Source organism: Prinia subflava, chromosome Z (assembly GCF_021018805.1).
Source record: "Prinia subflava isolate CZ2003 ecotype Zambia chromosome Z, Cam_Psub_1.2, whole genome shotgun sequence".
NCBI classification, from domain to species: Eukaryota; Metazoa; Chordata; class Aves; order Passeriformes; family Cisticolidae; genus Prinia; species Prinia subflava.
The window spans coordinates 97,015,560-97,035,545 of record NC_086283.1 but is presented as its reverse complement, the minus strand read 5'-3'; the positions used below and the strand labels follow the sequence as shown (position 1 = coordinate 97,035,545).

The 19,986-nt window shown below is 42.6% G+C and overlaps 1 protein-coding gene across 1 annotated transcript in view; it reads right to left on the bottom strand.

The window, feature by feature from the left end:
- The window catches only part of TBCA (tubulin folding cofactor A), a 27,190-nt gene extending 17,153 nt beyond the window's left edge, over positions 1-10,037 (bottom strand). The window contains exon 1 of the mRNA XM_063423241.1: positions 9,913-10,037. Within this exon, the coding sequence (XP_063279311.1) occupies positions 9,913-9,965 (53 nt within the window). The 5' untranslated portion in view covers positions 9,966-10,037. The remainder of the gene's footprint in view (positions 1-9,912) is intronic.
- Positions 10,038-19,986: the final 9,949 nt, after the last annotated feature.

The window sequence follows — 19,986 nt, the reverse complement described above, 5'->3', positions numbered from 1 at the left end:
GGAGTCACACCAATGTGCTTCCTATGGTTCTTCCTCGTTCCTGACATACAGAGTTAACAGCTTCCAGAATTCAGAGATGTCCACAGGACTGACAAACATCTGTCCTGGTTTGACACTGGCCGAACACCAGGCACCCTGGAGAGCTGCTCACTCACCCCACCCTGCCACAGCAGGGCAGAGGAAGAGAAAATTTAATGAAGAGTTCATGAATTGAGATAAGGACTGGGAGAAAACACTCTAAGGGCAAAATAGGCTCACCTTAGAGATATATTTATTGCTAACAAAATCAGAGGAGCATGAGAGTAAAAAAATAAGCCCTCAAAACACCTTTTCCCCCAAACCCCTCCCTCCTGACCAGCAGCGCGTGGGGTTTTGGCCAGTTCCTCACCCGAGGTTTTCTTCGCTGCTCAGGGAGAGGAGTCCTTCCCCTGGGAGGCCACGGGGTCCCTCCCTCGGGAGTTCTCTGGAACTTCCCCAGCAGGTCCCAGTCTCACCAGCAGCAGCCCTCCCAAACTGCTGCGGCCTGAGTCCCTCCAGGGGCACACAGCCCTCCCAGACTGCTGTGGCGTGGGTCACTGTGCCCGGGCTGCAGCCCTCAAGGACAGGCTGCTCCAGCCTGGAGCAGGGCCCTCTGTCCATGGAGTGTGCACAGGGTCAGAGCCCCCTCCTGCAGGCACCCACCCGCCCCAGCACGGGCACCTCCCCAGGGCTGTGGGATCTCTGCATCCCCCGTGGATCCCCAGGGGCTGTGGGGGGATCTCTGCATCCCCCGTGGATCCCCAGGGGCTGTGGGTGGATCTCTGCATCCCCCGTGGATCCCCAGGGCTGTGGGATCTCTGCATCCCCCATGGATCCCCAGGGATTGTGGGTGGATCTCTGCATCCTCCGTGGATCCCCAGGGGCTGTGGGTGGATCTCTGCATCCCCCGTGGATCCCCAGGGGCTGTGGGGGGATGTCTGCATTCCCGTGGATCCCCAGGGCTGTGGGATCTCTGCATCCCCCATGGATCCCCAGGGATTGTGGGTGGATCTCTGCATCCCCCGTGGATCCCCAGGGGCTGTGGGTGGATCTCTGCATCCCCCGTGGATCCCCAGGGCTGTGGGGGGATCTCTGCATCCCCCGTGGATCCCCAGGGGCTGTGGGGGGATCTCTGCATCCCCCGTGGATCCCCAGGGGCTGTGGGGGGATCTCTGCATCCCCCGTGGATCCCCAGGGACTGTGGGTGGATCTCTGCATCCCCCGTGGATCCCCAGGGGCTGCAGGGCCTCCGCTGCTTCACTGTGGTCTCACCAGGGCCTGCAGAGGAATCTCAGCTCTGGGGCCTGGAGCAGCTCCTGCCCTTCTCCACTGACCTTGGTGTCTCCACCTTGTTTCCCTCACTGTTCTCACCTCCTTCTCTTCTCTGGCTGGAATTAAAACCGAGTCACCACTTTTGCTGTGATTTCTTCTTAAATCTCACAGAGGCATTACCAACATCTCTCACTGTCCCAGCCTGGCCAGCAGCACGTCCCTCCTCAGATCCATCAGGGATTAACTCTGCTGCAGTGGTGGAAGCTTCTGGCAGCTTCCATGCCACAGCCACAGCCATGGTTCCCCTGCTACCAAAAACCAAGTCATGAAAAACCAACACAACACCTGTGTGACATTATGGTGCTGTGCACTTCCTTGTGCCAAAAACTGTTGTACAAAAATACTATTTGGAAAGCTTAAAGATATTCTTATGTTCAGTTCAGGATACCACAGCCTAATAAAACAAAGGCTTGATTTGGTACTGTATGCCTAAACCCCACAAACTCCTAAGAGTCATCATTTTCTGAATCACATTCGCAAATCACTGACTAGAATTTTATAATATACAGTGTACCTGTAAGCTTGAGCTGTTCTGAAAATGCAGAAAAGTCTTAGCAGGTAGAGAAACCTGCCAAGTCCAGTTTTACCCAATATGTCTACAAAATATCTAAACATTCAATTTCTTATTTCACAGGCTACATCACATTCACACAGTCAAAGCAAATGTAGATTTGTTCTTTTTATTCCCTACACAGATTCAGCATTTCCTTTGCACATTAGAGTGTTATTTACAGTTCACTCTTCCTCTTTTATCCTGGAGTTTCAAACTAATGCCTCAAATCTTAAGATAGTAATGATTTTTTTAAAAAATTAACATTTCTGTGAAGAGTAAGTTATCTAAATACTAGAACAAGGAGTGACAATTAAAATAATGGTATAAAATATACTGCAGTTGGGTCAAATGTTAAAAACGCACAAGATCTGTAAAGAAGCTTTATTTTTAATAATTTTAATATATTCTGCTTTCTAGCAAGTATCAGCAGTTCCACAAACTATCATGAAGTATGCGAGAGCTTTTGATTTGAAGCACATGGCAAATAATTATGGTATCACCTAATGACTAAATTTTTTGGTTTTTCCCCTTAAAAATACATCTATGAACCAAAAATTCTCAAGTCCTTGCTTTCCTTTCTATCACCACATGTTTAAGAAGCAAAAACTGACAAATAACTGCATAGAATAAGTATTAGTTATTCTCATTCTTCAAGTCTCCATTTACATTAGCTCTTTTCAGCTACACATAAATGTTCAACTGAAGTGAAGGCTCCCACATACTTGGCTTAAATCTACTGACAACAAGCTTGCTTTCCCTAGTTACTTTTCATGGACCCTGGAGAAGAGGTCTATACCCTTAAAAACAACAGATGAAAATAACCCAAACTGAGTAAGAGTATTTTACTAGAAGCTCCCAGTCTTTCATAAAGAAGAAGTAAAAACATAAGATTCAGTTATTCTACACCTTACCTCTATTGCCAGTCAGTAATTAACTATTAGGGCAAGAATATAAAGAAACAAGTGACATTTCTGGTGGTATACCTGCCTCTAGAAATCAAGCTAAGGACTTTTTATTACTGAAGAACAAAACTAAACCATAAATATTTTTACGGACAAGACCTCAGCTTCCAGCTATGGCTGCTGCCCTTTTAAAATTCTTCACACATTTGACTTTCACATCATTTAACACCTAATAATTTCACAATTTCTGTTTCTCTGTAAGAAATAGTTTTGTTATTTTACAGCTGGAGACTAAACTCAGAAGAGCCCAAAGGGCTTCACAGGATCTTAAGGCAGAAGGAGAAAAAAGTGCTTTCCATGTCATTATGATTTACTTATCCATTTTCCTTCACTCTCTCCCACTTCAGCTCCCCAGCCTGAAGAGCAAAGTAACACAGGATGGTTTGAGACAGTAAAAAAGCTGACCACTGGTGAACAGAGGTCTTCCCCTTCCTGGCTCTAGCACACACCTCTGCCAGCACTAAAGTTCAAATGATCTCTCTGTACCAAAACTGCAGGAAATTAAGACAATGAACAAAACAAAAAAAACCCAACAAAGAAAATAACAACAAGCACCCCCCAAGAAACCAACAAAAACAAAACAAACAAGCCCCAAACAACAAACCAAAGCCCAAACAAACAACAACATCACAGTTTTTCTCCTGTGTTAAGCAAATTGAGCGAGCTCAGCAAAAGGTTTGACCAGCATCAGAAACCTGAAAACCAGAGAAGGCGAGAGGGAAATGAGACCTCCATATTTAGGATCACTTTGCTTCCCTAAGGGACTTCACCCCCAGTCTCCTTAGGGTGCAGAGTTGCAAGTGCTGTTCTAACTTCTGGCTGCTGCAGAAAGAGCCCCAAATCACCCTTGCTTCTCCCTTCACGAAGGCACCTACATTCTCACTCCAGTCCATACACATCAATACAATCCTCTCCTGTAGGTGCATCAGTAGCAGTAGCAAGCAGATCTATCTCTCTGTTCATATGAAGGGCAGTTTATCTGAAGTCTGACAGATGAAAAAAATTATGCACAATGGGGTTTTTCTACATGCATAATGAAATTAAGATCCTCTGTACATAGACAAAAATTCTACGTTCTTCCACAGTCACAGACAGGAACTACTAATGGATGCCTAGAATAAAAGTGGTAAAATGGTACAAAGACAGAACAAACACATGCTACTACTCCTAATGCTCCCTCAACATCCAACGATTGGTGACAGTTCAGATTCTACATAAGCTAGAATTGCACTTGTGTGCTTAGCCACCAAATAGACACTTCTCTCCAGTATTAGAAAAATCGACACAAGAGACATTTTCCTGGCTGGACTGAGCAAGCAGAGCTCTGAAGATGATGAAGGGGGATTGCTCAGTTTTGCTGTTGAGCAAATTCACTATGGAAAGGCCATGTATCTCCTCAGCACTGTTACCCTTAACCAATGTACATGGAATATGCCATGGATTCAGCCTAAGAGCACAGAGTGACAATATTTATTGACTAGATAATGAGATATCTATGCTTAGTTCAAACTTAGAAGTCCGTAATAGTGTAGCTGTACAAAGTACAGCCTTTTTTCCCCTTACAGTATAATAAAGCTCTTATAGTAAATATTAGTATTAATGTTAACAGAATGATAGTAATTTGTCTTATAATATAATGTATTAATACTATGCATAATTATAGGACAAGTAATTCAGCAACTGCAGTAACACTGGCAACATGCTAATCACGACCTGCAGAGCTTAAAATACAAGGTCCCTGATCTGCAAATTTTACTTACACACTCTCTGGGGTTCACTAAGGCTACATAAGAACACAAACCTTACAGACTGAAGGGCCCAAGAGAAAATGCCAAGGAAGGATGAAGAAACACAGTACTTGACCCAGGTATGCAAACTGCCGTGTTTGCTTAGCTGTGAGTGCCTGCTTTCTGATTTAGACAGGATACCAGGTTTATGAGCTTATTTTCTTCTAGAGACAAAACCATCAGCAAAGATGATTTTATCTTTAAAGACTTGAGTTGTAACAATACAAAAGTAAATGCAGAATTTTTGGCCCCCTCTGCATCTAACAGCTTACAGAACTGTTAGATTTACCATGACATTTCAGGGTAACTTTGCAAGCTTGGGTTTTCTCAAGGATTACTACTGTAAAAAAGATGAAAACCAGATACATGATTTTTTATGTCAGAAAATTATTTCAAGTTAAAAATTACTTGTAAATTTAACATTTTTTGTATCATCTGTGTTACTAGAGGTCTCCCCGAATCTTCACAGCTTCACTTGTTCTCGCCTCTACAGAAAGCTGTCAATGCTAAGGAGCCCAAGAACTTCAGTTTTAGAGAAGAACAAGAAATGAAGCCTCTGATGTGGAAACAATTTGGTTTGCCAAAGATCTTCACTTCATTTTCCCTTTATAACCTAGGCATCATCTTCAGTCAAGATTTTTGTTTTAGAGAAAAAAAACCACGGAATCTACTTCCTTCACTCTAGGCCACTCCCAGCTGGGAGTAACTGTAAGTGCTACAATAATGAGAAAAATTAAATAGGATTGCAGTCATATTATGTGCACAGGCAATTCACAAGGCATCAGAAAGACTTACTACAGTTAAAAGAAAAAACAATGGACCTCGTTGTCTTGAGTGAGATTTCCAACTATATGATACACATAATTCAATAATACTTAAACTCAAGCCAGGATGGATAATGGCTGTTAGCATAACTGTAATTCATCTCCTGCACACAAAGCACTATGATAAATTTAATACTATTTCTCTACATTTCCCATGGATCCACATTCTAATTCAACAGAAAATAATTATTTGTATCTGTTTCATCCACATAGGTATTTGACTTCATGCCATGAAGAAAAATAAAGACAAAAGCACAACACATGTGCATAAAGCCACCAAACTGGTACTGCCAAGCAACTGGAACTATTGCACCTCCAAACTTTCTAAAGATTGCTTAAATAACTGAAGATTAAAAGCCACAGTTTTGCACATATTCTCACTCAAATGAAAATTTTAAAAAAGGAAAAAATGCTTTCCTCCTTAATATTGTATCACTAACAACACTTATGGTCATAAACCTGCTTGGGTTTTTTAATCTGCCAGTCAAAATGATAACATTAATACATTATTATAGTCAGCATCAACGTGCAGAAGACTGTTTTGTCTCAGGGAGCAGAAGATAATGGCAAACACAAAAAACCTGAGATGCCAGATGTTTTTTTTAAAGAGGTAATGGGGTGGAAGGAGGAATGCGAGAGACAATCTTTTACAGATCTGATCATTACTAATTTTAATTTGTGAAATATTTCTCAAAATGAATTACTCAGGTCTACTTTAAAGGTATAATAACAAGTGGACTCAAACCCATTAAAAAAACCAAACCAACACACTATGCAATTTCCACAGTACAACTGTGCTCTTGTCACAGCTTTTTAAGGTATGTGCGGGTACTGTTTGTTATTGTGAAATTAAAAGAAAACTTGGATTGAAAAGAATCAGAGAAAGAGGAAACTCTTCAAAAGAAAGGTTTGTTTCTAGACCTTCCAACTAATTATCCATGATAATTAGTCACCATGCATGTCACAAATGTTACTTCAGGCAACATGTAAATGCAGGTGCTCTCTTTTCTCAGACCACATAAAATAGGGGTTTTATGTGGGAAAGAGACTGTTTGTAAGTCTCAAAGATTTTAAGTCTTCAAACTCAGGGCCAACTGAAGACTTTATGTATCCTATCCTGATGCCAGGAGCACTACAAACGGTACTTAATAGGTATCCAAGTAGCTCTGGACCACAGTTACCACACCTGGCTAACACTGAACACAAATTTATGGCTCCAGGACTGAGCTGGTGACAACCCTGGGCAACAGATGCATGATCTGCACTCTGAAAAGGGTTATTTAACTCTTTGGTGTTAGCAGCTTTGGGAGTCAGCTTGTGTCCATCAGAGCATTCTGTATATGAACTCTCTTGAATCCCTGAGCTTTCAGGTGTGTGCTGTACACACATTAAATCACTTTATCATGATGACTCAGTACAGCTGAGCAGCTCTGCAGATCATTCCTCAATACCTAAATAGTATGAGATATCCTAGCCCTTCCCATTAATTGAGCTAGCAAACAGATGCACAGAGTCTTCTAATTATAACAAGAATAAAGAAGAGAGACCTGAGTTTCTTATCAATACATTGGTGCTCTGAGCCCCAGCAAGGGTTTATGCAAGAAACCAACCATATTCCATATGGTGGACAGAAGATGGAGAAAATTTCTGACTCACACCAGAAATAGCAAATTTCTTAAGTAACCAAGAACAAAAACTAGTTTTGTGCTTGAATCAGCAATACAGTGAACAAGCAAAAGGAGTCTTTGCATTCTTCATACTTCTCTTGCACAAAATATATCCTGCACTCACCAGTAAAATAATTCAGTTCAAGAGAATTGTTCAATTTTATATTTAAAATCAGAGCAACAATTTTGTGTAATTTGCAGAATTTCCTGTGCTTGGAGAGAGGAGGATAATCAGTGTAAATTGATTTGCAGGATGATGCTATTTCACAAAGAGAAAAAACAGTATCAACACCAGTGCAGCAGGCAAAAGAACCATCTTGCAAAAAGATACCACAGTTTGAAAATGGTAAATTTAAAAAAAAAGGAATTGCTTCACAAAAAATCAATACACTTTCCCCATAGGTTCATGATGTAAAATTCTATAATCAGGGCTTGTAGATTTGTAATTATGGTATGTCAGCCACATTTAAACAAGCATGTTAAAAGATTGTTAAAGTTAAACTAACACAATTGCAATGTGAATTGTCTTAGTCTCATTCTAATCTACTCGTGTCACTTCCACTTAATCAGATGGAAACTATGGGCAAATGTCAGTGCTATTTTCAGGCAACCCGACTTACTTTGTTTGCAGTGGTTTTTAAAATGATTTCCAATCTGAAATGCAAATAAGGTATTTTAGACGGGTTGGGTTTTTTTTCCCCTGGTCAATTCACTATCCAGTGGTTTGTTGTTTGGATTTAATGAGGGTAAAACTATTTTGAAGCGATTACATGAAAAGCACTGCTTGCTAGGACATAAGCCACAAATACAGAAAACATTACTACTCATGCTCATCAAATCTACTTCTTTTGACTTACAAACTGTTGAAAGTATAAAATCACCAAAAGCCTGGCTATCAGATTTGCCAAAAAAGCAAGAGATCTCCCTATTTCTAGTTTAAATGTCTTTCGCTGATACACAGCAATGTAAGAAAAGTTCAATCAAGTAAATTACCTACAACCTAAAATACAGTCTCTTGAGAGAAGTAAACAAAGAATTTATGACTTACAGATTTATAAAAACAAACAAAGCAGAACAGCTGCTTCATTCTTAGTGTGGAAAAAAAAGTGACAAGTTAGGTAACTAATGAAAAAAAAAATGCTACAAACAGATGATCAACACAAATCAAACGAAATGTCTAAAAAGCTGTCTACATCCTAACAGTCCTTGACCTCTACCTTTTGTTATATATATTCTTAAAGCCTGAGCACTGAACACGGTTGGAAATCAATATTACATGCTAGATTCAATGTGCTTTTCTAAACTGAAAACAGAAAAAATCTAATGAAAATTAACCAAAGTGCTAAGTCAGTCGCTTTATAGAATGCTTAATAAGCCTCTATGCAAGTCATCCAATGCACCAGGAAAAAAATACCTATGGAGTTGTTCTAGTTTAAAATAGGAGGATAATGTTAATGTTCCCAAGCTGACACAAGTCACATGGATGCCCAGAATGCATAACTAGGCTTCTGGTTAGAGAGGGAAGGGTGGAGTGGGACAGAGCCATACCTCTTCTTGTATCTGCGTGCAGCTGTCACAGAACTGGGAGATGCCACTGTATCACGTACCCACAGGGAGTTAAGATAACATTTCTTTGCTCCCTTTTTTTTTAAAAATTACCTTCACTTAGAGTACACCAGCTGCTGCAGAGCAGCTGTGGATACTGTAGAACAAAGCCTGTTGCTGCTACATAACACACTCAGGCCAAGTTTACTTGCTTATTCACATGGGCATTCTCCAGAAGCAAATCTGAATCCTACTGATTGCATTTGTATTGTTTACCCAAACGTTTTTATCCTTTCTTTGTACTATTTCTGAAATGCGTACAGTTGTGTGGTTTGCTCCTATGTTCAGGGAAATTCTGAAGTGCCTTTAAATAAAGCAAACAGTGACAACTTTCTAGTCCTCAAGTCCGACCTTTCAAAGTCAATCAAGTGTAAGAAAATGTGCATATCTTACCGATAGGAATTTGAGAAGTCATAACACACAGTTGATTGTATGAAACTCAACTATTTAACATCCTCATCAAGCACACACACTAATTCTTGCCTCTGCCTGAGTCAGCACAGTCTTTGTAGCCTTAATAAACCCCACTATGAACAAACAGGGTTTAAAATGGTAGTAAGAGTGAACCTGATAGATACACGTCCCTTAAAAACTAAGACTCTTTTAAAACCAGGGAAGATCAAGGCTCTGGAACCTACCAGGACTACCCAGGGAGGTGGTGGAGTCCCCATTCCTGAGGGAATTTTAGGGAAGACTGGAGTGCTATGATCTACTTAACAAGGTGCTGGTGTCTGGCCATTGGTTGGACTCGATGACCTCAGAGGTCTTTTCCAACCTAATTGCTGCTGTGATGCCACTGGTTCTGCAGCTTCTGAACCAGGAATATACAACAGCAGCTTTGGTAAAAAAAACAAAACAACACAACACACCTCGGCAAGGTATGAAGCGACACTGCCCTACACACCGAGAGGGTTAAGTAACTACCCTCGACTTCCAAAGGCACTAACGAAAGGGAACGAAACTCGCATTTAACCGTGTCCCGGAAAAGCGGGGCCTGTTCCCGGTATGCGAGGGGTGGGAGCCCGTGCCAGGGCCGCTCTCCGGCACAGCCCGCCAGCCCCGCGCAGCACCGCGGGCCCGTGCCCGGCACGGCCGGTCCCGCACGGGTCCCCGCTGCGGTCCCCCGGCCCGGCCGTGCCCGGCCATGCCCCAGCCGCCACTCACCGCCTCACGACGCCGGTCTTGATCTTGATCTGCCTGAGGCGCGGGTCGGCCATGGCGGCGGGCGCCGTGACTGCGCAGCTCCGCGCCGCGCATGCGCCGAACCGCCAGCGCGGGCGGCACCACTGGGGCGGGCGGGAGCCCCGCGTCCCCCCCCCGCCGCGGCGCAGTGGAGCTGGCCGGGCAGCGGGGCGGGGCCGGCGGCGCCGGGCGGGTTTGTTCGCACACGGGGAAAGGCCCGAGCGGGGCTGTGGTGTTGCCGGAGGAGCGGCGGCCACCGGCACCGTGATGTTGTTCGGCTCCCACCGCCACCGTGATGTTGATCGGCTGGAGGGTGTCCGGTGCCGACCCCTGGTAATGGGGTCCGCATGATTAACGCCATTTCACAAGGCAAGGAGCCATTCTCTTGTGCCGTGTTTGTGCGCTCTCCCCCCACTGTCAGGCCCTGAAAGCCCTGTGCACCAAGACTACAAATAAAGATTTCTTTTCCCCATTCCACTGGCCTCAAGGTTCCTCGGCAACAGGCCGATTAGTCCACTACTGGCCCGCCTGGCTTTACGAGCCGCCCAGCCCAGTGCTGTGGATGATCCTGCTGCAGCGCTGGGAAACTGCAGCCCCACAGCTCTGCCTGCAGCCCCACAGCAGTGCCTGCCTGCAGCCCCACAGCACTGCCTGCAGCCCCACAGCACTGCCTGCAGCCCCACAGCACTGCCTGCCTGCAGCCCCACAGCTCTGCCTGCCTGCAGCCCCACAGCACTGCCTGCCTGCAGCCCCACAGCACTGCCTGCAGCCCCACAGCACTGCCTGTCTGCAGCCCCACAGCACTGCCTGCCTGCAGCCCCACAGCACTGCCTGCCTGCAGCCCCACAGCACTGCCTGCCTGCAGCCCCACAGCACTGCCTGCAGCCCCACAGCAGAGCTGCCTGCAGCCCCACAGCACTGCCTGCAGCCCCACAGCACTGCCTGCCTGCAGCCCCACAGCACTGCCTGCAGCCCCACAGCACTGTCTGCAGCCCCACAGCACTGCCTGCAGCCCCACAGCACTGCCTGCCTGCAGCCCCACAGCAGAGCTGCCTGCAGCCCCACAGCACTGCCTGCAGCCCCACAGCAGAGCTGCCTGCAGCCCCACAGCACTGTCTGCAGCCCCACAGCACTGCCTGCAGCCCCACAGCACTGCCTGCAGCCCCACAGCACTGCCTGCCTGCAGCCCCACAGCACTGCCTGCCTGCAGCCCCACAGCACTGCCTGCAGCCCCACAGCAGCGCCTGCCTGCAGCCCCAAGCAGTCTCTTTAATCCCACCTTTCACAGGTCCTGAGGAGGAACTCAGACCACAGCTGTCACTGGTCCGTGAGACCTGGGACATCCCAATGGCCAGGGACACCTCTGCCTTCATCTGCTTCCTCTGAGGACTGAGGGAGTGGCTCATGTTCTTTTATATGATTTTTGAGTCTAGATTATGATTGTTACATTGGTACTGTAAACAGTGTGCTGTGATCCAACCCAATCTCTAGAGGGTCCATGTGAACAGAAATCATAAATGAAATTGTATTATAAATTGTATATTTTACTACTCAGAGATTGCACTACACTGATTTGACAAGAGACAACTGAGAGGAGACTCATGAATATCTGTATCTAAAAGGAGGGTGTCGATCCAGGCTTTTCCTAGTGGTGCTGAGCAGTAGAACTAGAGGCAAAGGGCAGACACTGATGCACAGGAAATTGCACCTGGACATGAGGAAGAATTTCTTTACTGTGTGGGTGACTGAGCCCTGGGACAGACTGACCAGAGAGGCTGTGGAGTCTCCCTCACTGGGGATGCTCCAGAACTGACGGGACACAATCCCGTGCCGTGTGCTCTAGGATGACCCTCTGGAGCAGGGAGGCTGCACCGACTGTGGTCCCTTCCAGCCTGACCCATTCTCTGTGTGATTCTGTTCATAGAAATCCTGTGTTAGTCTCATAATAACTTCTGTGCTACACTAATAATGAAATCCTACTAAGGAAAATAAAGTTTAATTGTTAAGCTATTGTATAATGATTAAACTAAGTGTTAAACACTATAACTTAGTGTTGTCATAGTTTGGCCGAGGATCTCTAAAATCTCTCTTTCTGTCCCATAGTGTCTGATGGTTGGTAAAAGCTATAAAGAGGCAAGATTAGCACTGGCAGCTCAGTCCTACAGTTAAAATCGACTGCTGGTTCAAGGGCTGTTTTCCTTTATGGCTATGCTTAGTAGAGGCTAACCACTTAAGGGTATACATTCACCCCCCTAGGGTCTATGTTTGAAAGAATTTTCCCTGAATGAGTATTTAAATCAACAGGAAAGAAAAAACAATAGCTTCAGTGAACAAAGAAAGGCAAATACATTTTCAGTGATGTGCCGTTCAAGAAGGTCTGCAGAGGATTTCTTTTGACCCCACATCCTTTTGCCCTGTGTTAGTGGTTTGCCCTGACCTTTGGCATTGGCAGTGACCAATATCTCTAGAAAAAAGCTGGCTGCAAGGAAGGAAGTCATGGTGCTTCTGATGACATGACAGTTGCAGGTCATTAGCCAGCAGCTGTGGCAAAGTATCTGGCACCACCAAGCCCCTTTCAGACATGGTATGAGCAAGTCCAAGACTACTCAAGTCCACAGAGTTGTGTGTTATCTGCAGAGGAGGATGAAAATGACCTCTCTTACAGAGCCCAGCAAGCTTTCCCAGGAGACCTGGAACACACAGCCTTTGCTTAGCAGGTTGTTGCTGAAGGGAGATGCAGGTCTCAGAATCTGCACTGGCTAAATGACATGAACAACTATGACCTGGAGACAAGTTCACAGATGTTATGTATTTGATACACAAATCTGCCATCAGCATGCAGGAGGGGAAGGAAGGAGGGCAGCACTCTGGCAGAGACAAAAGAAAAAGCAGCCCCTTACTTTGCCAGAAACTCAAATCTTACTGTTGTGTCTTTAGAAAGTTGTATCAAGTCATGGTGGGGCTGAAGCTGTTCTCTAAAATATTCCAAGGCAATCCAGTTATGCTGCATATTCTTTGAAAATACAGAAGTCTGCAAGTAAAGCTGAATTACCGCTATACACCTACACATGAAGTTTTTTTCAAGAATAGTCTTCATTGTCATTTCTATATTTGACAAAGTTGTTCAATTAAGTGAGGAGGCCAACAAGAAATAACAGTACAAAAATAAAAATTCCCTAGAAGCAGCAATATTAAGAAAATAACGCATGTTTCCAAGTGCTAAAAATGTTTTATTTCTAGCCCTGAAGCATTAACTTACATTACTGACAGTGCTTAGGCTTAGCTACTGAATTTTAGAAGCAGAATGCAATTGTTTTCTTCCAGCTAATTCACTTAACTAAATAGATGAAAATATACCAAATCTGTGTTCATATTTAAGCATATATGATGGTAATGCGAGGAAGATGTTGCTGGTGGATCATGGAGTATATTGTAAAATGTGTCAGGAAGCATGATGTACTTTTTTAGTAATATATTATTAATAGTTGAAAATTATTAATTAACATTTAAAACCCCAGTAATTTCATTTCTAAGGCTAAGGATATCTGTATATCCATGGAAGTATGTATAATGCTTTCCAGGACAGACACTCCTTTTTAAATTAAGGTGTGTACCAGGTGTTTCCAGAACTCCTTCAAAACAATTTCTAGCCTAGTCAACCATAGATACATTTCATGCAAATCTATGATGTTACACTGGAGTTGAATATAGTCCTTTATGAAGACTGTGAATCCTGTTGTACCTTTTGGATAGTACAGAAACTGTCAATTCTTCAATGATTTTTGGCAGCATTCTGCTTATGTTGCATCTGGTTGAAGGTTTTTCATAAGATCTATTAGCCCTAGCCATTATGAGAGCATTGTTGCATAGAGGCAGGTGCCTAAATATAATTTGCTGATGGTGCAGCTATGCTGACACCCAGAGTAAGTGGTTCCATACGTGGGACACAAACAAATCTTTATGTTTGCACCTTCCCAGCAGCTCACATGTAAAGCTGCATTTGCTGTGAATATGACTTCCTCTTCTCTGGCCAGTGTCACCTGGTTATTTCCAGCTTTCTGGCTCCACATAAGTAATAGTTTCAAGGCAGTTTGTTACATGTTTTGTACAAATTTACTTTAGTGGGAGTAATCGTTCACTATGCCTTCTGTATGAAAAAGGTCCATCTAGATTTTGTTTATTTCATGTGGATAAGAGCACATACAGTAATTACTGCTCATTCCCATTTCATGGAAGCATCTAGTCAGCCTGATGAGCTCAACTGTCTGCACATATAAACAATTATGTAGTATATGTTTAATCTGGAGTGTGCACAGTGCTCCTAATATACTTGCAAGCAAGCACACCAAAGCACTGCCCACAACTCATGTAACTTCTCTGAAAGACCAGCTTAAGTTAAGGCCATGCAAATGCTACATTGTAAGGAAAAAGCAGACACACTCAAAAGCATTGCAGTATGCCTCAAGTCCCTTTTATAGTAAGAGTTCCCAACTAATATGTCTCTCAATTAAACACTACTCATAAGAAACAGTCAACTTGTAAGGTGTGCAAATACTGTCTTGTTAATTCTGCCTTTCAATCATAACCCTATCTCCCTTTTAAATTTATTTGCTTGGTTCTAATAAGGAACTTTCTGCAGTGAAGCTATTTTGTGGTTTACCAGTAGTTCAGCTTTAGAGGCAATACATTTGTCACCTGGTATAGTTCAAATTTAAGACATTGTGCCACCTGTGCTGCTGAGGTCAGAGCAAACCTTGCAGAGGGAAGTGCAGCCACTAGGGTTTGGTCCACTAAGCCCCAGTGCCATTTTCCATCACCTTGTCTAGCCACTGACAGTTGGTTTTGACAGCTTGAAAAACCCATGACCAAATGCACATGTGCTTCAGCTGAGGACTGAGACTACTACTTTAATAAATTAATGCTCAATGAGCTATTATACTATTTTGTTTACCCATCAAAATCATGTGTGCCGTCTGACTATAATTTTCATTTTCATTTATGATCAAAGGAAATGTGGAAATTATTTAGCCTTCAAATTTTATCTTTTTTTTTTTTTTTGTAGAAAAATGCAATTTCATGCAGTGTCCCCAAAGAATACTATAAAATGAGATCAGATTTTCAATAAAAGTTATTCATGTTTACTTAATTTTTAATATATGTTAACTAAATAAAATTAGACTCTGTACATCTGCCAGCACACAGCTAGACACCATCGAAGTGCACAAGAATTAATTTCCCTGGCTGTCAGCATACAAAATAGTATTCCTTATAGTGCAAACCTCTTGATCCACTTTCTCATCAGGTGATTGTTCCTGGTCAAAATTGTCTTCCACAAATATCCCCCCAAAACACTTAGAGAGTTGTTCAACACCACAGGTGCAGGCAAGTAGCACAGGTATGGAATTGGACAAGGATAAAATGGATTGCTGTTGAACAGTTTGTAAGATACTTACTGAATACGGTGATTCAAGTGGGAGCTGTGTTTTTTTACAGGAGAGGCTCAGTTACATAGGGAAGCTAAGAAAACGAGAAAGGAGATACCAGGCAGAAGCTGAAAAGGGTCAGTGTGAAGTCCTTTCTCATTTCTACATTTGTATCTTTTCCAAAACAGCACTGGGATGGATTCTGGTTTCAACTATGCTCCTGTGAAAAGGAAGTAGCCCACTGGGAAGTGGTGATATAAAATCAGATGGAAACCTACCCGTTTTCAGCAAAGTTATAGTGACAGTACAGTTTACTCTAGGTAGAGAAGGCAGCAATGGTGATTCCTCAAATATGACACTACTGGAGAGCGTAGGTTACAAAACAGCCCTCTCCTACACTTTCCAGGGTTAAACTGTGCCCATAGTAAATGCTTAGCTACAACTCAAACCTTTTCTAGCTAACTTGAGGCTTTTTAAAAAGCAGTTTTTCTTAGCTCAGACCAACCATTAGGTGCAGAACTGGAAGTAGTGAGAGAAAAAGGGATTTATGTGTGTGCATCAAAAGGAGAATATATCCTTTTGCGAGTTATTTCCATGGGTCCCCTACGTACAAATGAAGAGATATGTGATATAGCAATTCATTGTTCTGACATACATTGCAATCATGATGTGCAGTTTTTAATGCATCGTGTTACATTAAGCTTAGCCCATGGTTTAACACCATGTAACATAAATTTCTGTGAAGGGAGTAACATAACATGATACTGTCTTTTAAAAGACACACACGATTTTTTCAGATCACCTACTTTTTATCCATGAGTGCCCAATCCAAAAATCAAGGTGGCAGACAAAAGTGGATTGAATGAGTATCCACAAACCAGAGTATTTATCTTGTGTAGTTTTGCTCACTGCTACCTGTAGTCAATGACTCCAGTCAATTTTTATGTTGTAATGCATGAGCAAAGTTGATGGACATATTTTTTTGACACCCCTAGTTAGATTTTATTCAGGGTCAATCAAGGGAGACCTGACAGCCGTTAAGACTATAAAACACACTGAGAATCCTCACAAGTGTTTATTTCTCAATAAAGACAGGAGCTTTGATTATGAACCTGTCACTAACCTTATCTCTTTTTGTCTTACCTTGGAGGCAGGTTTTCTCTTTTAATTGATAGTTTATTTTAAAATAGACATATCAGTATGAATGATTCTCGTTGGAATTAAATTAAAAAATGAACTATTGATTTGACAATAACTGGATATAATAAAATCTCCAGTGAAAGATAAAACACACATCTGAAGTTTAAAGAGCTCACAAAATAAAGCTGCATGTGATGAATCTCATCAGAAGAAAAGAAAAATAATTACATTTTACATATTTATGTGTACTTATAGTTTGTTTATTTATCTCCCCTGAATCATTAAAGTCAGGATTTTTTAAGACTTTCTATATACATTTCTTGAAACCTGTCATAATGCTTTCTGTATTCCTAAGTTATTAATGGAAATTTTAATTTAATCCTTTTGTATTGTGGTACAATACAAAACAAAACCAAACCATGACACCAACTGACATCTCTGTGGTGTGGATTTAACTGATTACATGGTTCAAAGCAAAATTTAAGTAGCAGCCAAGAAGATTCCTCTGGTTTTTGGACATAATGGAAACTGCAGTTTTTCTCACTCAGGATGATGTTTTCCAATGAAGAAACAATCTTTGGCAGTGCTTATCAGACAGCAACATGTAGGCAGCACACAAAGGTGGAGGACAGCAAAGTGGCTGCCACCAAATAGGCAGATAATGATAATATCCTGTATGGTGCTGCATGTAACACTCTGAATGCTTCTCACAAGTCAGTGAAATAGACAAATAGTACCTGTAAATTGTAACATCAAAATGAAGCAGTATTGGAAAGACTAAGAGAGATAAAAAATGTGTGCTTCTAATAAGACACCAATCTTTATTGACAGAGATAAACATGCTGTCATGGTATAGCTTGGTGCTGTGAAGCCACTGGGAAAAAAATTACCCTAGGTTGTGATTAAAGTTTAGCACTCTACAATATCACTTTAGCACATTTTAAGTAGTTTGTAAATTGGTGAGTTGTTGTTGCTTAATTATCAAAATGTAGAGGTTTCTGGTGAGTTGTTGTAGTAATCTGTTCACCTGGCCTAAGCTATTCGATAGATCTACTAATCATTGCAAAAGGAAGTGTTAAAATAATTTCTTATAAAGCCTGCTACTGGTACAAATACTGTTGACACAGCAAGTAATAACAACAGATTAGTTCTGTAAAGGAAATTGGATTGCTGGGTGAAATAGACTTATTAAAAACAAACAATTTCAATGCTGGAAAAGTCAGGGTCACACATGTAGAAGTACAGAACGTAAGTTAGACGTACAGAGCAAAAACTGTGACTTGGGAATCCATAGCCCCAGAGAAGGATTGTAGGGTTGTGATGGCTAACCAACTAAACATGAGCCTGGCTATAATACTGTGGCTGACAGGGAGCAGGTAGCACCCATTAAATGTACTGTCATTTTGGCATGGTGTTGGAGTCTTAAATATCTAGAAATGATGAAAGAGTGAGGCTGGTTGAAGTCACATACCCAGTTTTACACTTTTAAAAGGGAAGAAGAGTTGTAAGGCTCAGAACAAATGTATGGGAGTAATATAGTATCTGAAAACTACACCTTATGCAGTGAGCCCCAAGAATCTAGTGATGAAAAGAAGGGAGTTGGTTTGTAACCCACACAGAATGAGTTTCTGATAGCACAAAATTCACAACACAGCAGAAAGACTTAACAATAGAATACAACAGCAAGCTCAAACTAGACAAAATCAGGGTTGAATTAAGAGGAAATTTTAAGTACAACTGTTTTAAATACTAGTAAAACTACCAATGAGAGATGGAGGTGTTTAAGATTGGATGTTTTTTGTAAAAAAAGCATTGGCTTCAATAGGAGAAATGTGTGCATATGTCGTTACAAATAGCTAGATAACCTGAAAGAACCAATCAGGTTCTGGAAGAATGGGTACAGAGGTCTTTACTAACATCAAGCTGCACAAGTTTGTTGCAGAGCTGAGCACAATCTGAACTTTTGAACATTACGGGGAATTGAGAAGGCTTAATGGACTTATGAGTATTAACTTCTTTGCCCAGGGTAAGCTTAAAACTAAATTTACTGATCTAACAATGCATGATTCAGGGAGAATACATATTGAAGAGGGAATGTGTGGTAGGATGTTTGGGAAGTCTGTACCTTCCTAGTACCTCAGACAATGGGAAAAGGAAAAGGCAACACATAATCAGGAGTTTAGGATGAAAAAGAGGATGCATCCTCCAAAACCTGGAGACAGACCCCACAGGTGTGCTTCCCTGTGGACTCTCTCCCTTCTTCTGATGAAGCTGATTTTTGCAGGATTCCTCTGTGGAGGATGTGGACACTGACCTTTGTCAGTGTGATTTTCTGCACAGCTTAACTACAAGTTTAGTCACAGTGTAGAAATTAGCGTGTGAAATCTCTGCAAAGGCTTATGTTGTAGAATCATAGAATGGCTTGCATTGGAAGGGACTTTAAAGACAGTCTAATTCCTCCCAACCATGGGCACAGACACCTTCCCCTAGGACAGGTTGTCAAGAGCTCCATCCAGCCTGGCTTTGAACACTGCTAGGGATGGGGCATCCACAACTTCTTCTGGACAACCTGTTCCTGTGCCTCACCACCCTAACAGTAAAGAATTTTTTCTTATATCTAATCGAAACCTGCTCTCTTTCAGATTGAAGGCATTCCTCCTTGTCACTATGTGCCTTTCTTAAAAGTTCTTCAGCTCTCCTGTAGGCTTGTTGTAGGTACTGGAAGGTGCTATAAGGTCTCCATGGAATCTTTTCTTCTGCAGGCTGAACAACTCCAATTCTCTCAGGCTGTCCTCTTAGGAGGACTGCTCCATTCCTCTGATTATCTTGGTCTCCCTCCTCCAGATTCATTCCAGAACATCCATGTCTTTCTTCTTCTGGAGGCCTCAAAGCAGGATGCAGCACTGCAGGTAGAGACTTGGGAGTCTAGAGCAGAGCAGCAGAATCCTCTCCTTGCCTTACTAGTCATGCTACTTTTTATACAGCCCAGGACACAATTGGCTTTCTGGACAGCAACTACATGTTGTTGGGTCATGCTGATCTTCTCTTTCACCAATACCCCCAGGTCATCTCCTCTGGACTGCTCCCAATCCATTGTCCACCCAGCCTGTACTTGTGCTTGGGGTTTCCATGACCCACATACACAACCTTGTATTTGGCCTTGTTGAACTTTGTGAGATTTGCATGGGCCCAGCTCTCATGCCTGACGGTTCCTCTGGATGGCATCCCCTCCCTCCAGCGTCAAGTGTACCATACAACTTGGTGTTTGAGAAATGTTTTTTTGTTAAGCTTAAATAAGTGAGTGTCCTGGACTGACTTTATGATGCTTATATCCCAGACTGTTCTGTTTCTGCTGGATATTAAGTTCTGCACCTGTAAGACTGGTTCTGAGAGTGAAGAGGGGGAAAAGATGCTCCCCCACATTCTGCTCCTGGACTGTGCTGTCTGCACCACAGACAGACAGCGGGACACAGATCTCCTTTGCTTTTAGCTG